Here is an 11,872-nt window from a genome sequence, read left to right on the forward strand (position 1 = left end):
TCGTTTGTAATTGTTTGGGTGACACACTTAATTTGTAAGCTATGAATAAGATTAAAAACAGGAAGAAAGAAATCAATAACGACTAGCTTAGTTTGTAGGAAATGCATGGGGAAGTTCAGTCATCGCCGGCTGGTACAGCATCCTCTAGCTTCTTAACAAACTTTACTCTAAGTTCAGTCGTGTCGTCTCCTCTTAGGGAGTCTTGTACAAAAGACACGTTCACTTCCAGTTGAACCTGCAGCAAAGGAACAGCAACTCTCACGATATACAATAGTTGAGTGGGTGGGTTGGGATATAGATAGTAAGATAGTGTTTCCCTAAGAACAGACATTGATACAACTGTAACAAGACAACTATCATTGTACGTAAACAATACTGTAGCTGTAGGCTAATTAACTAAGTGTGGTTATAAGCTATGGGAAATGGTCGGGGGAAGCCACTAATCCCCCACACACACACCTGACCACACACACACCTGACCAGGGAATACACACTCTACAATATACATGTAAATGATCTCACCATTTCCAGAGCACCTCGCACCACTCCACACATGATGTTAGAGAAGAGGAGGTTTGGGTGGTCCTCTGGGAGCTCCACAAAGTCAGTCAGAGGATTCTGATCGAGAATGAGAGAGAACTCGTCGTTCCTTGGGCTCCAGTTGGTTACCACGGGGACCACACCGAGGAACGTCTTGAACCCCACCTGTATACAGATGTATATAGTCAGAGCGTAACGACTGTGACCCCTAACTCACTTTGGCTAGTATGTCTGCTGTTTCTTTGAGATCATAACACCTTCCCTGCTGAGATCTTGCTAGGAAATCCTCTATCAGCCGGATACCAATATTGTAACCCCTGTAAGAAAGGGAGAAACAACGCAAGTATAAGCATAATAATGGGAATGAATACGGAATAAGGAATGCAATTAAAGCTTGGGCACTCTAGATTCAGGCAGTCATGTAATTACATCTTATCCAGCTGTTTGTTGATCTCCTCATCGCTCTCATAATCCCTCACAAGCTGAGCCACCACAGCTCCATACGTCAGGGAGAACAACTCTCCACTCTATAGAGAGGGACAAGCTGATGATAGGGTATACAAGTATATGTGTATTACCACTCGCTTCTCCTGTACACGACTACTGCTGCTGTAGCCCTGCTTAGACATGTTCCTCTTCTCCAGCTCTCTGGTGCTTTGTTGGCTTGAACTAAACAACCTGGTAAAGATCGCTACAAAGACATGCCTCCAGCCACTCCCCTTCAGACACTGCATGCTGAAGTTTGAAGAGATCACAGTTAATGAATTACAACTATGGCCACCAGCAGTAGCACTGACAAAGAGGAGAGACAGGTTCTCGGTTTCAAGACAGTCAAGGGTCTGGAGAGACATGTGCAGAAGCTGCAACTGAGACGGATAATGATTGCTGATCTTAACATGAGCAGCGATATGGAAGGAGGTTACATTGGAGGTCGTGTTGTGGCCTCTCATGCCTCCTCCTACAGTCAAGGTCATACTCTGACCATCTTTGTGAGGGACGAGTCTGTATCAGACACACAGGACGATAGCTGTCAGTTGTTGATGAACATCGATGGAGAGATAGCCGAGGATATGCCCAGTTTATTGTCGGAGGAGTTCATGTTATTTGTGAGCCATGGTTTGATTATGCTCAATGAAGTGGAGTTCAGCCAGGATCACGATTGTTGTTTGCAAGTCAAGGGGCCACAGCCAAGAGTCTGGATTGTCCACAAGAGTGCAGAGAAGCCCGGGTTCTTCCAGCGGCAGTCCTGCAAGGCAGCCTGGTTCCAGAAGCAAAAGAAGAGGTTGGAAGTTGAGGCAGCTGAACCCAAAGAGTATGTGTGCATGTTCTACTTTATACAGTACATGTACAAAAGTATGTACGCTTTGGCCTTATCATTTGTTAATTAAATGATGTAATTATCGGTCTCACTCAACTATCTTTCTCCCCATGATCAGGACCTCCCCACCCATACCCTCGGCTGTCCAGGACTCTCAACAATCTACTCAAAATGCGGACAACTATTCCCTCCCCTCCGACTACAACTTCCCTCCTGACTCAGCATTTATCTCCTCTGCTGATGACACGAGTACAGCTAGCAGTAGTAGCAGTAGCAATGAGTCCGATATTCCCTGGGAGAGTAGACAAGTCAAGCGAGGAGACACTGGACGCAAGTATGTGTACAAGAACCTATCAGAGATACAATCTGGAGACAAGAAGATGTACGTGTATGCCGTTGTCAAGGATTTCACAGAGCCCACACAGACACGCGGCACTGACGTATACTCTGTAATGTGGTTGATCGATGAAAGTACCCAAGCTGGAATCAAATGTCTCAGCTTTGCTCGAAGTGTAGACAAGCTTCCCCAAGTACGCAGGAAAGGTGACGTGGTGTCCCTTCATCGCGTGTACTCTGAAGTGTACCAATCTTGTCTACAATTGATTAACAATCGATTTTCCAGCTCGTTGAGATTCAGTGGTAAAGTAGGTGGATCGCTGAAAGCCCACACGAGCGCATTGTCATACACCCTCTCTCGTGAGGATAAGCAGAGGGTCAGGCAACTGAGGGCATGGTACCTACAGCAAAGCAGAGGACACTGTATCAAGGTCAAGGATGTCACCGAAGAGTCATCGTTTGGACTCACCTGCCAACTAGTTAGTGTCTCTGTAACTGGTGACTGTCTTGTATTGACCGTGTGGGATGGCACTAAACCCAACCTCTCTCTGCACACACGACAAGTGGGCAAGGAAGACGATTTGAGAACTGTTCAAGCACTCAAGACTGTAGCCTATGGATTTACATACCAAGTGGCCATCAAAGACCTCTCACATTGTACCCCTGCACTGAAACCTGGTAGCATTTTGCTCATCAACAACGTTACAACTGCCACAATCGATGGACAAGTTGAACTTTGTGTAAACGATCAAAAACTGAACGACTGCATTGAGGTCCTCCAGGCACGAGATTATGCACACGTAGAGCTATTGGAGACCCTCCAAAGTGTGTCTGGCCCCACTACAACAACCACCCCTCATGCACAGGCCCCCTACATTACAATCGCCACTCTTCATCAACTCACTGAGGTCCCACTGAGAGCACACTTGAGAGTCAAGATGGTAGCCATTTGTACCCAAAGCCTTGAGGACATGGTCAGACTGCACTGCACCCATTGTGGTCTACTGGAGCATCTCACACCAGAAACAAACGTTAATGCTAAAGGATTGTCTACCCTCCCTTGTCCCCGTTGCCCCAGGAAATCATTCCCTCACTGCTCCTATGTGTTCCAGATGACTGTCACTGACTTGAGTGGGGAGGTGGTCATCCTACACGTTGCCTACCATGAAGCCGCCAAACTCCTGGGAAAAGTCCACCCCACCAATCTGTACCGTTGCCAAACCCCTCGCTATCGATTGTTGCAAAGGCTGAACCATTTCACAGGTGGAAATAATCCGTTCAGCCCTCAGACTAACCAGCCCAGACCCTGGATAGAGTGCTGTGTCGTCAAGATCAAGTATGAAGAGGCTTTCTACCACGTCTTGTTTGACACGAGCATCACCATGGACACTGTCTAACTCTAGATCTCTTAATTGCCCTGACTGACAGAGACTACTAGAATTATTGCCATCTCGATCCTTATTGTTGTGTTAATTGTGTCTACTTACATGCTATTATCACATTAAGTTGTTTCATCAATAATAAATTACTAGCTCACTTTATGGCTGTTATGAAAATTATCTTCATTGCACAACAATCTTGATATCCATAATAATTATAGCTATTATAATTATTGCCAAATAATCACAGTAATTGAAACAATGATGTTCATTCAATCAACAAGATACAGTAGCTAATAAACAATAAAAGTGAGAGTTAACTTGTTTGTACGCATGATTCGTAGGTGGGAACCATGTACTTGATGTTGATGAAAGCGTCTGGTCCACCTCGTTTCTCAAAATGCTCCAGTGTCTCCTGCACAAGGTCTCCAATATTCTCTCTCTTTTGCTGGCTGTAGTCAATGCCATCCCCAGAGTTCACTATAAGAGAGAGAGGGAGGTTAGACTATGAACACAGTCAGTGCTGGCTTACAGTTCTTGGACTTGAAGATATTGAGGGTGGGCAGTATCTGTCTGTAATATGGTACCAGTGCTTCTCCCACTAGGTCAGCAGATACCACTAGACGTTGAAGGATCTTGAGGGTCGTGCAAATCACCTTGATGTTTCTCGTGTTGAGAGCATCTGAGGGATGGGGGTGTGTTGAGTGAATTAATAGCAGTTGATGAGAGGGGCTTACTCTTGATGGGGATGATGAGCTGAGGAATGACTGGCAGAATCTTGCTTCCTCCGTGCTCCAGCATGTCATGAACTCCTTGTCTGGCAAAGAACTCGTACGGATGATCCGTCTCACATAGACCATCAAAAAACAGTGGGAGGTAGTGATGATAGTCCAGCTTCTCTATTTCCACCTACAAGGGAAGGGTACAGTCAAGGGGAGGCAAGGGAGATCTGGTGGAATAGTAATAACAAACCTTCCAAGCAATCTTGTTGCCTTTGGTGTCGTGCTCTAGGGCTATGGGAAAATCTCCTCTGTCGTAAAACTTTCTGAATGAAGTCTTTGTAGAAGGTCGCTCTGTGAAGGCTCCAGCCTTGGGAGGTCCCATCACCTAGGTAGTGGAGACAATGTTGTAGTGCAGTGTGTGTGTGTGTTGCCTTACCTCCACGTTCTTCATGCTAGCCTTGATAGTGAAGCCTGGAGCTTGGGACTTGGTGGTGGAGGCGACCTTCTGGGGAGAAATACTCAAAGCAGTGGCCACAGCGGTCGCCATTCTCTTGATGAAACTCTTTACTGTGTGTCTTCTTACAGTTGCTATGCCAACTTGTTTATGTTCTAATTATACGTCAAATTTTAATAGAACAAAAAATATTCCCCTCCTGATTTTTTCATAAGGTAAAGGGCAACAAAGTAAAATATGGTTTTTGACTACACAGAACGCTAAAAATGTTTGTTCCTCCAGTCTTAAAAATACACACAAAAAAGAGACCTGTTTAAAAACAAAATAAACTAATTTAACATGTAACAGTTCCAGTATAATGACTACTCTTATGTATGGGGGTCCATATATCTGCAGGGAAATAATTGCAATATCATTACAGAATTTTGCATTTAGCTATAACTTACATTTAAAGGTTTTCAAACTGTTCCACTCTGTTCTTGGTATTGCCAAGGCGAATCTGTTTGAGGGTCTTGTACTTGTCACGTCCTTGCTTTACATTCTCAGCATGCAACAGATCCATTCGGCTTTGTTTGGTGTCATCACGACTTGTAGCAAGCTCAGCAGTCAGAGACTAAGGAAAAAAATACAGTGTTCACACATAGGGCCAACCATAACACACACAATCAATACACACCTTGAGTTTAGCAGCCATAGCCTTGTTCCTCTCAGCAATGTGCACCCTGTCCATCTCAGAGCCCACACCAGATAGTCCCTCCATGGTGAACTCAGAGGTTGCAGTCGTCTGTCCTTCCTCATGATCATCAGAGGTGCCCTCAGTGACGTGAAGGGCGTCAGTAGTAGCTGCCTTCAGTTGTATATCAGCCAACTCTCTCTCTTGCTTCCTCTTGGCCGCTGCAAGCTGCAAGGAGAGAGAGTGTTGAATAAGCAGTGAAATCAAAATCATAAGCCATCCTTATACCTCTTCCTTGATTCTCTCAGCTTCCTTTTGAGCCTTCTCGTACTCGTAGGCAATCTGCTCTGCCTTCTTTGCGGCCTCCCGTGCTTCGTTCTCTGACTGCTTGCTCTTGCTCTTCTCAGAGTTAAGGTTGGCCTCAGCCTTGGACTTCTCCAGTTGGGCTTGCTGGAACCTCATCTCCACCTCACGAGTTTCTGCCTCTTTCCGGCGTACTTGATCCTCCATTAGTTTCGTCTGCTCCTCTTGCTTCTTGAGAGCTGTTAGGGAAAAACATTAACACAGCATACACAGCATATAGCACTCTCACCATCTTCAACGAGCTTCTGTGAATTCTCATATTCTCTGAGACGCCCCTCCAGGTCTGCCTTCTCCTTCCTCTGCAATTCAAGTTGCTCCTCCATCTTGGCTTTGGAGGATCGCTGCATCTGTCTGGCATGTCTCTCCTCTTGAGCTTGTTGCTTCATTTGCTGGACCTCAATTGTGTCTGGTTTGCGACGACGCATGTACAGCTCATGGTTACCCATGCACAGAGCCAAGATACGCTTGTTGATCCGTAGACGAGGGGCAAAGAACACAAAGTCCTGTACAGTAGTGAAAATAGCATGATTAGCAATTATATTCTCAGATAAACAATAACATACCGGTGCTTTCTTGTCAATAGGCTTGATGATAAACTTTTTGTCATTGAAGGAAATGTTTCTGATCTCGCTCCAGGGGAAGCCAATCTTTGGAGTGAGTTGGTCGTCTTTCTCATAAACATTGAGGCCCAGGGCATCTACTCCCAGAAACAACTCTGTGTTCTTTTTGTTTTTGATCCCGAAGTAATTGACGCCGTACATTTCAAGATCTTGGGCAATCTTGACATACTCAAGCATGGCGTCCTCTCTGTGTAAGCAGAGAGAGGTACTTAAATACAGTGTTTTACACACTTCAGTGCGAGTACCTGAGCATAGATTTGTGCTCCTTCCACCAGTTGACAATCCTCTCCTCCCATTGCTCAGCTGTCATCTTGTGCTGATCCAACACTCTGCAACAACACACACACAGGATCAACCCACTCCCTCCGTGTCCTACACCACTCACCTCTGTGGCAAGATCCTCTCTTTGGACAAACAACCAGGTTTGTGGATTTCTTTCTTGTAATCACCAAACTTGGCTTGCACCTGCACCAAAAGAAAGCAGTTCAAAAGTGTACAAATTTGCCAGTACACATTTCCTCACAGCATATGATGAGAGTAGGACTGCAGTCTCTGGGGGACAGTACACCTCCTCAGTCAGGATAGCTTCCTTCACCTACAGAAAAATGGAGATAGGTGATAGACATGCAGCTAGCAGGAGTACTGTCAGCTCACCTGCAGGAAGAACAGCCTCTGAGTGATGTCCTGGATAAGCTCATCAGCCACGTCCTCGGGGAAGAACTTGACCCTGAACTTGAATTGGAGGGGAGACTCTTTGTGGATGTCTTGCACAGTCACCTGCGGTGAAGTGTATATAACACTTGTGATTAGAGGTGGTATGCGTGTACTGTTACCTTCTTGTTGAGCTTGAGCCAGGTGGAGAGGCCTTTGCTGTCCACGTACTGAAGGCCAAAGAACCACACCTCACGCAGACCAATGGTCTTGACCACCTGAAGGGGGGGGATTATTCAATTATCAGCAACTGCACATTCAAAAAGGGGTGTTTCCATGCAGTATATGGGGGTGGTACAAAAAGGGGTGGTCTGCTGGCTGCAATGAAGGCTACACTATTACACCCATCATACACAATACACATACATGTATAACAATGTGGCTATTATTAGCTGCACTGTGAACCCACCTGATCAAAGAGTTGCTTCCCAGTGGTGCTGGGCTGGATGGCAAACTCCAGCTCTGCATCCATGGTCGTCACACGTACTGACAACTGGAGCAAAGAACACACAAGCAGTCATGAGGCTACATAGGGAGAGCTACGTGGCTACACTGAGAAAGGGGGCGGGGCACCTCACTAGCTATCTAACTCAAACAAGTTTCTTGATCTCCAGCAAATAGTTCCTGATCAGTATATGCTGGACATCTACAGCATATATAGCTAGCTAGCTAGTTACTTACTGGCTTAGGCATCTTGATAGTGGTTTATGAGACAGGAGATGATGATTTGAGATCAACTCTGCAGAAACAAACGGAATGCAACTAACACAGTGTTTAGTGATCATGCAGTAGCTGCAATCAAAGCACTTACTGATGGTCTGTAGAGTTCCTTGCTGCACTCGGGTACTAGAGAGAGAGATGTCCACCCACTGCAACTGTTACTTCAAAGTGAAGATGCAACAACAAGCGATGCAGACACGCCCCAAAAGTTCCCAGGGTACCTCATCACGCATGCGCAGTAAGGACAGCCTCTATTACAAACCGCGAGTAAAAGCTAAATACCCGCGGTTTCTAATCGAGATCCGTTGGGTGTGTCAGCAATTTTGTTGACCTACCTCATGTGGGTGGTCGTGATGAATAGCATTCATTGTGGGGGCGTATTCATTGAGAATGGGATGTATACTTTTAACTGGGAGTGCTAACTGTACACACACACACACAGATGCATGCACGAGATTCATGTCAATGAAATTTAACAAAATTAATGAAAAACTCAACAAAATAATTATAAAACAAGCAAAAAGAACTCTTAACTTTTATACAAACTTTAATTAAGACAAATATTGATTCATGAATTTGGTGATTAAGCTACTACTGCTACACTGAGTGTATAAAACCATTCGCTCTATTTATTCTGTGTCACTGATTTAGTTACTCACTAAAGGTTTTCAAACTGTTCCACTCTGTTCTTGGTGTTGCCAAGGCGAATCTGTTTGAGGGTCTTGTACTTGTCACGTCCTTGCTTCACATTCTCAGCATGCAACAGATCCATTCGACTTTGCTTGCTTTCATCGCGACTAGTGGCCAACTCAACAGTCAGAGACTAATACAGAGGGGAGGTTCATACTTCAGTAAGCCAACCAATCACAATACACTAAAAAATTACCGCTAGTTTAGCAGCCATAGCCTTGTTCCTCTCAGCAATGTGCACCCTGTCCATCTCAGAGCCCACACCAGTCAGTCCCTCCATGGTGAACTCAGAGGCTGCAGTCGTCTGTCCTTCCTCCTGATCATCAGAGGTACCCTCAGTGAGATGCATGGCTGATGATGTGTCCATCTTAGCCCTGACTTCTTCCTCCCTCTGCTTGGCTTCCAACAGTTGGGCCTCCAGCTACATACAATAACACAGAGTAACACATTAATGTGTCTTAAGCCACCCTTCATTAACCACCATCTGTCAAGTAATTATATACCTAACCATGATAATTCATATCAGCTAGGAATAACCGGCCTACGTATTTCAGTCTGAACTTTCACCCTATTAGATTTAAACAATAAACACCTATTAATAAAATGTTAAGTGAGAATTCCGTTTGAGCTAGTAATGCAAACAGTGGACACACAATTCCTCCCACCCAAATGCATAACCCCCCTACACACACAGTGGTGAGGGTACCTCATCCTTGAGACTCTGTGCCTCCTTTGCTGCTGCCTCAGCCTCCAGTGCCTTCTGATTGGCCAGCTCAGCAGCTTCTTTTGCCTCCTTCTCTGATTGCTCACTCTTGTTACGTTCAGAGCTCAGGTCTTGTTCAGCCCTCTGTTTCTCAGCCTCGGCCTTCGCGCGCTGAGTCTCCATTTCTTTAGCCTTGTCTTCTGCCCCTTTCATCTTCTCCTCAAGCTGTCTTGACTCACTCTCTTTCTGAGCCAAGGCTGTGAGTGGATGGGGAGGGGGGTAAGGTAAACAGTACACGTAACTCTGGGACCAACCTTCCTGAGCTGCATTAGCCTCCATTTCCAGCCTTGCCAGCCTTGCCTGGAGCTCCTCTTTGGCTTTTTTCTCCTCCTCCAGCTGTTGCTGTCTAATGACATGGTCTTGACGCTCCATTTGCTTAGCATGCTTGTCGTCTTGAGCTTGTTGCTTCATTTGCTGGACCTCAATTGTGTCTGGTTTGCGACGACGCATGTACAGCTCATGGTTGCCCATGCACAGCCCGAGAATTCGTTTGTTGATCCGTAGACGAGGGGCAATGAAAATAAAGTCCTGTGGAAAGAAAAATGTGCGTTTAAACGTGTTACAATATAGAAAGGAAAACATACCGGTGCTTTCTTGTCAATGGGCTTGATGATAAACTTCTTGTCATTGAAGGAGATGTTTCTGATCTCGCTCCAGGGGAAGCCAATCTTTGGAGTGAGTTGGTCGTTTTTCTCATAAACGTTGAGGCCCAGGGCATCTACTCCCAACCAAAGCTCAGTATTCTTCTTGTTTTTAATGCTGAAATAGTTGACGCCGTACATTTCAAGATCTTGGGCAATCTTGAGGTATTCGAGCATGGCGTCCTCTCTGTGTAAGCAAAGACAGATACTTAAATACAGTGTTGTATACACTTTAGTGCGAGTACCTGAGCATTGCTTTGTGCTCCTTCCACCAGTTGACAATCCTCTCCTCCCACTGCTCAGCTGTCATCTTGTGCTGATCCAACACTCTGCAACAACACACACACAGGATCAACCCACTCCCTCCGTGTCCTACACCACTCACCTCTGTGGCAAGATCCTCTCTTTGGACAGGAAACCACCCAAGTGGACATCTTTCTTATAGCTACCAAATTTGGCTTGGACCTGCACACACACACACACACTATGGTATCAACAGTGACTGAGCTACGATATACACTCACAGAATATGATGAGAGTAGGACTGCAGTCTCTGGGGCACAGTACGCCTCTTCAGCCAGGATAGCTTCCTTCACCTGCAGTGTTTCGCATTCCAGGTTGAAAACATACACAATAACATAACGTGTACAGAGACAGTAATTGCCCATGTACCCACACAGCAGACTGGAATGCTGTGAAGGGTGTCTAGTTACACAACCAGCTCACCTGAAGAAAGAACAGTCTCTGAGTCACGTCCTGGATGAGCTCATCACCCACGTCCTCGGGGAAGAACTTGACCCTAAACTTGAACTGGAGGGGAGACTCTTTGCGTACTTCCTGTGCGGTTACCTGTGTGTGAGTGTGTGTGTGTGTGGGGTTGTTAGCGGTGGACAGTACTGAGTGTATGTGGTGTACCTTCTTGTTGAGCTTGAGCCAGGTGGAGAGGCCTTTGCTGTCCACGTACTGAAGGCCAAAGAACCACACCTCACGCAGACCAATGGTCTTGACCACCTGAGGGGGAGGCGATGATTGTATGGACTATTGAGCACACGGTAATTGCCCTCAGACAGATACGGTTACAATACCCTACCATATTAGAAGTGTCAGTATAAGGAATCCCACTATGTACATTGTGAAACCAGTGCACACGATCGATGAATAACAAACACACAAGATAAACCACACATGCAGTGAAACACGTCATAATGGAGCACAGAGGAACCCACCTGATCAAAGAGTTGCTTCCCAGTGGTGTTGGTCTGGATAGCAAACTCCAGCTCTGCATCCATGGTCGTCACACGCACTGACACCTGTGCCAAACGACAACACAAACTGAAAGGACTATACCTCCTAGCATACAGTGCCAGTGTGCGTATACCTCCTAGCATACAGTGCCAGTGTGCGTATACCTCCTAGCATACAGTGCCAGTGTGCGTATGCCTCCTAGCATACAGTGCCAGTGTGCGTATACCTCCTAGCATACAGTGCCAGTGTGCGTACACCTTCTAGCATACAGTACCAGTGTGCGTATGTACTGACACTAAAGTTCAGAGACAGAGCAAGCTAGGACTACGTACGGGGTAGAGGGAAGACACAACAAACTCTATGGTTACGTACTGATAACATAATACCCGAGTGTTTTAAAACATTGGTCCTCTGCCAACATTGCAAGTGGCTGATATTTGCGTGTTAGCTTACTTACTGCCTTAGGCATCTTGACCGGAGCTCTGAAGACACAACAAGTGAAGGGAGGTACAGAGAGAAGTCACTATACTGACACCGCTGTTAATATAGCCACAGCCTAAACTTGAGACGATAAAGTGGAACTAAACATGGATGTGGGATGGATAGGACACGCCTAGCATGCAATCTAAACTGCTCCAGCAGCTGACCATGATTTATAAAACCATTGTGACTTGCCTATAGCTATATAGGAGAGCTA

The 11,872-nt window shown here is 45.8% G+C and overlaps 3 protein-coding genes and 1 pseudogene across 3 annotated transcripts; 1 reads left to right on the plus strand and 3 right to left on the minus strand.

The window, feature by feature from the left end:
• Positions 1 to 27: 27 nt before the first annotated feature.
• Positions 28 to 1,253, minus strand: LOC135349622 (trafficking protein particle complex subunit 3-like). The gene is made up of 5 exons (XM_064548169.1): positions 1,119 to 1,253; positions 970 to 1,067; positions 758 to 857; positions 523 to 705; positions 28 to 235 (listed from the first exon to the last, which is right to left on the minus strand). Exons 1-5 carry the CDS (start codon positions 1,167 to 1,169, stop codon positions 116 to 118), a joined length of 552 nt encoding a protein of 183 aa, XP_064404239.1. The 5' UTR covers positions 1,170 to 1,253; the 3' UTR covers positions 28 to 115.
• Positions 1,254 to 1,264: 11 nt separating this feature from the next.
• LOC135349611 (uncharacterized) lies at positions 1,265 to 3,788 on the plus strand. The gene is made up of 2 exons (XM_064548154.1): positions 1,265 to 1,852; positions 1,977 to 3,788. Exons 1-2 carry the CDS (start codon positions 1,314 to 1,316, stop codon positions 3,589 to 3,591), a joined length of 2,154 nt encoding a protein of 717 aa, XP_064404224.1. The 5' UTR covers positions 1,265 to 1,313; the 3' UTR covers positions 3,592 to 3,788.
• Positions 3,789 to 3,817: 29 nt separating this feature from the next.
• LOC135349620 (parkin coregulated gene protein-like) lies at positions 3,818 to 4,907 on the minus strand. Its single transcript, XM_064548165.1, has 5 exons — positions 4,732 to 4,907; positions 4,546 to 4,680; positions 4,311 to 4,482; positions 4,106 to 4,255; positions 3,818 to 4,053 (listed from the first exon to the last, which is right to left on the minus strand). Exons 1-5 carry the CDS (start codon positions 4,840 to 4,842, stop codon positions 3,890 to 3,892), a joined length of 732 nt encoding a protein of 243 aa, XP_064404235.1. The 5' UTR covers positions 4,843 to 4,907; the 3' UTR covers positions 3,818 to 3,889.
• A 58-nt stretch (positions 4,908 to 4,965) lies between these two features.
• LOC135349780 (myosin-9-like) lies at positions 4,966 to 11,791 on the minus strand (annotated as a pseudogene).
• Positions 11,792 to 11,872: the final 81 nt, after the last annotated feature.

The sequence above is a fragment of the Halichondria panicea genome, chromosome 16 (assembly GCF_963675165.1).
Source record: "Halichondria panicea chromosome 16, odHalPani1.1, whole genome shotgun sequence".
NCBI lineage: Eukaryota > Metazoa > Porifera > Demospongiae > Suberitida > Halichondriidae > Halichondria > Halichondria panicea.